The following is a 3,597-nucleotide window of genomic DNA, read 5'->3' on the forward strand; positions in this document are numbered from 1 at the left end:
GTGAGGGGAACAGGGTCACATCACAGGAGAGTGAACTGCCTGTCAGAAATCATAGCACGTCAGCTGTCTTAACCGCGGTTTGTGTACTGCATCATCACTGTGTCTGTCACGCGACTCTGTTGCCCTTTCGGGCTTGAACTGCTGGTAAAACTAACGACATTATTAACGGTCTTGATATTTACTTTGAAAGCTGAAGCTGCGATTATGGTAAGGGGCGTTACATTTCCGACGCATACTTGTGGTGTTCGGCCAATCACAATGCACTGGGTTAGCTGGCCAATCAGAGCAGACTGCGCTTGTCAAAGGAGGGGGCTTTGTAGAAAACGACGCGTTTGAGAGAGGCGGGGCATAGAGAACCTACAATAATGTACAGTATTTGAAAAATAATGTGTTTTTTGAACATTAAAGCATGTCAACATATTCTGATAAACCAAATACACAAAATAATGATCTTTAAAATAGCATCATATGACCCCTTTAACTCTTCTCAATCAGTTCTGTTTAATTCCTTCAACTATTTCTTTAACTGTTCACTTGAAGGTGAAATGTGAGTGGCCAACTTTTTCTCTGGGCAGATTAATGCATCAAAGTGTATTTCCATGACAGGTCACATTATCACAGTCTCATCCCTTGTGCTTGTTTTCCACAAGACTAGAAAGCTTTCGAGAGCTTCAATCGTTGTCCTTAAACCTGAGATGCACATTACACACCTCGCACATTACAGAGCTGAGAGCATGTCCTTGTCATAATGACAGTGCAAGTAAGCAACGGGAACAGCAGCTCAATATTTAGACACTGAAGTGAAGGGGAAGTCTTAGCCTTAGGGGAACATACAGGATATCATTTGCTGAGATAATCAGTGGTTCGCTGACAAAGCCTGGAGTTGATTTATGGTTTCCAAAGTTCCTCCTGCAACACTTGATACTTGGCTTTTGTTTGTGTGTCAAAAAAAGAAGTAAAAGAATAAATACAGATGAAGTTATTGAAAGGGATAGATTGAGGGACAGTGACATATATTGTATGCTGCTTAACTATGCAATAATAGATTGCTACGCAATAATGTTTTGAAAGAAATTAATACTTTTAACCAGCTAAGAGGCTTTAAATGGATCAGTAAAGACATTTTTCATTGTCAACATTGATAATAATAAGAAATGTTTCTTGAGCACCAAATCAGCATATTAGAATGATTTCTGAAGGATCATGTGAAACTGAAGATTGGAGTAATGATCACAGGAATAAATGACATTTTAAAATGTATTACAGCAGAAACTGCTATTTTAAAATACGCTAATATTTCACTGTTTTACTATAATTTTGATCAAATAAATGTAGCCTTGGTGAGCATCGCATAATTCTTTAAAAAATGTTGTATATTCCTTATATTGTAGTACGTTTTTGCGCTTGATATTGACTTTAAAGCATGATATGGATTTTTACTGACATTTTCCAGGTATTACAGACCTGGTCTTGCATGGTTTATAGTGGAGTTAATAAGGCTCATTGTAGTTGTGTGTTTCTGCTGCCCTCTACTGCTGCTGGTGTTGTTGTATGTGATGTGTGACGTGGCATGGTGAACTCCTCTTTCTCTGCCTTCAGAGCTCAGACCATAAACACACCACACAGTCGTATGTTGGCAAGCACAGCAAAGCTTGCAGCAATATAAATGGAAATTCTGCATAAACAGCTATTTTCTTGTGTTTCCCAATAGGTTCCATGACAATTTTGGGACTGTTGTTTTATAACTGATAACTATAACTGAGCAGATCCACTTAGACTTATGGTACTGACAGTTTTAACCTAGCTTTCATTTTCAAGTACAAAAAAAAACAATTAAAAGCTGAAATATTTATGAACGTATGTGAATATTATTTGCTTTTGTGAGCAAATAATATTTATAAAATCAAGTCATTTTGATTACAGATTAGGTCTACGTTTTCAATATGAGTTTAATGACTTGCAATATGACTCATGTTTTGTATGGCTTTAATTAGTCCTTCCTGAACTGATGTAGTTTGTACTGAACCGTTAGGGCTCTCTAAATGTTATTTTTCCACAGCTGGGAAAAATGAAAAAAAAAAAAAGGAAATCCAAGAGATGTGGCTATTTTTGGAAAGGAAAAAACACTCCAGAAAGTTTGTTTGTGGTTTTTCCACTTCGAATAAAGGGAAATTGTTCTTCATGGTAACCATGGATTCCCACCACACCAGCTAAACTACACCCACAGTACATGTTGTTAATGGTATCTGTAGTTTTGATTGGTGAATCTGTACTCACTGTTTTCTGTCACTGTGTTCCTCACAGGTGGATAACGCCAAGGTTCTTCACTATGTTGGAGCAGGGGTAGCCTTCCCCACCAGTATGCTGTTTGTGTATGTAAAGGTAAATTCAGTTTTAAAATATCGATAACACTTTATTTTAAGGACCAATTCTTCCTCTTAACTAGTTGCTGATTATCATTGTGTATTACTAGCTGATTGGCTGTTTATTAGTACAGTTATTAGTTTATTAATTTAGTTTTATTAGTAGTATTAGTATATAACAATATTGTGTTAATTGTTATTAATTATTAATAATTATTATTTATTGTTATTTATTAGTATTCATAAAGCACATATTAATGCATTATTCTATATCAACATCCTCTATTAACATTAACATTCTCTTTTAACATTTTAGATCCCTTAATCCTACCCCATACCTAAACTAACTCAGCAACTACCTTACTATTAATAAGCAGCAAATTAGGAGTTTATTGAGGCAAAAGTCGTAGTTAGGAATTAAAATAGTGTGAATTGGTCCCCAAACTAAAGTGTGACAAAAATGTCAAGCACTGATTTTAGATTTTTATATGCATTATGTGCATTAAATATGCATTCAAATGCACAGGAAATTCAAACTGCGACAATCTGCAAAGTAAAATAATTAAATAATGTAACAATTTTGTCACACTTTACATAACATAAGCGAATTTGGCGAGTGGCCTGAACTTTTTATCGAAAACATTTTCTATGATGTCAAAAAAGCATTAACAGCGTTAAAAAAAATGATTAATTCTGACAGCAGCTGTTATTTTTTCATTGGTCAGGTTTATTGTTGCAATATTCTCAGATAACATATTTTCCCAGAATGTTTGAATATCCTGTTGTATTGAGCTTTTGCACTGCTTTTCTTTCTCAGTCACTGATTTCATGCATGTTCTTCCTGTAATGCAAACAGGCCTGAGCATGAGTATATAGTGTTCACTATGAATCCTTGACGAAACTTTCCTCAGGCGGGGTGTTTTTTGTCCAGGAGAGTTTTGTCCTGCAACATGCATCAGCCATTTTCGAGTGGGTCTTCTGTGTCATTATTATGCTGTTCTACGGCACATTCGCTTTTGAATTCGCCGGGATATCTAATGACACAATGATGGTGCTGGCCCGAGGGCAATCTCTACAGTCCGTAAGCCGAGACCACAAAATGGAGTCTCTTGCTGGGGCCAGTCAGCACCAGCCTGAGAGCCTGTCCATACTGTAACCTCAGTGTCCTGTATCTTTCTCAACACTAGAAAAAACACTACAACCGCAGAGGGAAAGTAACAGAAACTGGACCTGG

At 36.5% G+C, this 3,597-nt stretch overlaps 1 protein-coding gene across 1 annotated transcript in view; it reads left to right on the forward strand.

Annotated features, from left to right (window-relative positions):
• Positions 1-3,597, forward strand: part of LOC107582519 (transmembrane protein 150A) — a 48,960-nt gene extending 45,363 nt beyond the window's left edge. Inside the window, exon 8 of the mRNA XM_016268408.1 lies at positions 3,275-3,597. Within this exon, the coding sequence (XP_016123894.1) occupies positions 3,275-3,519 (245 nt within the window). The 3' untranslated portion in view covers positions 3,520-3,597. The remainder of the gene's footprint in view (positions 1-3,274) is intronic.

This window comes from Sinocyclocheilus grahami, unplaced genomic scaffold (assembly GCF_001515645.1).
Source record: "Sinocyclocheilus grahami isolate Dianchi unplaced genomic scaffold, SAMN03320097.WGS_v1.1 scaffold45.1, whole genome shotgun sequence".
NCBI lineage: Eukaryota > Metazoa > Chordata > Actinopteri > Cypriniformes > Cyprinidae > Sinocyclocheilus > Sinocyclocheilus grahami.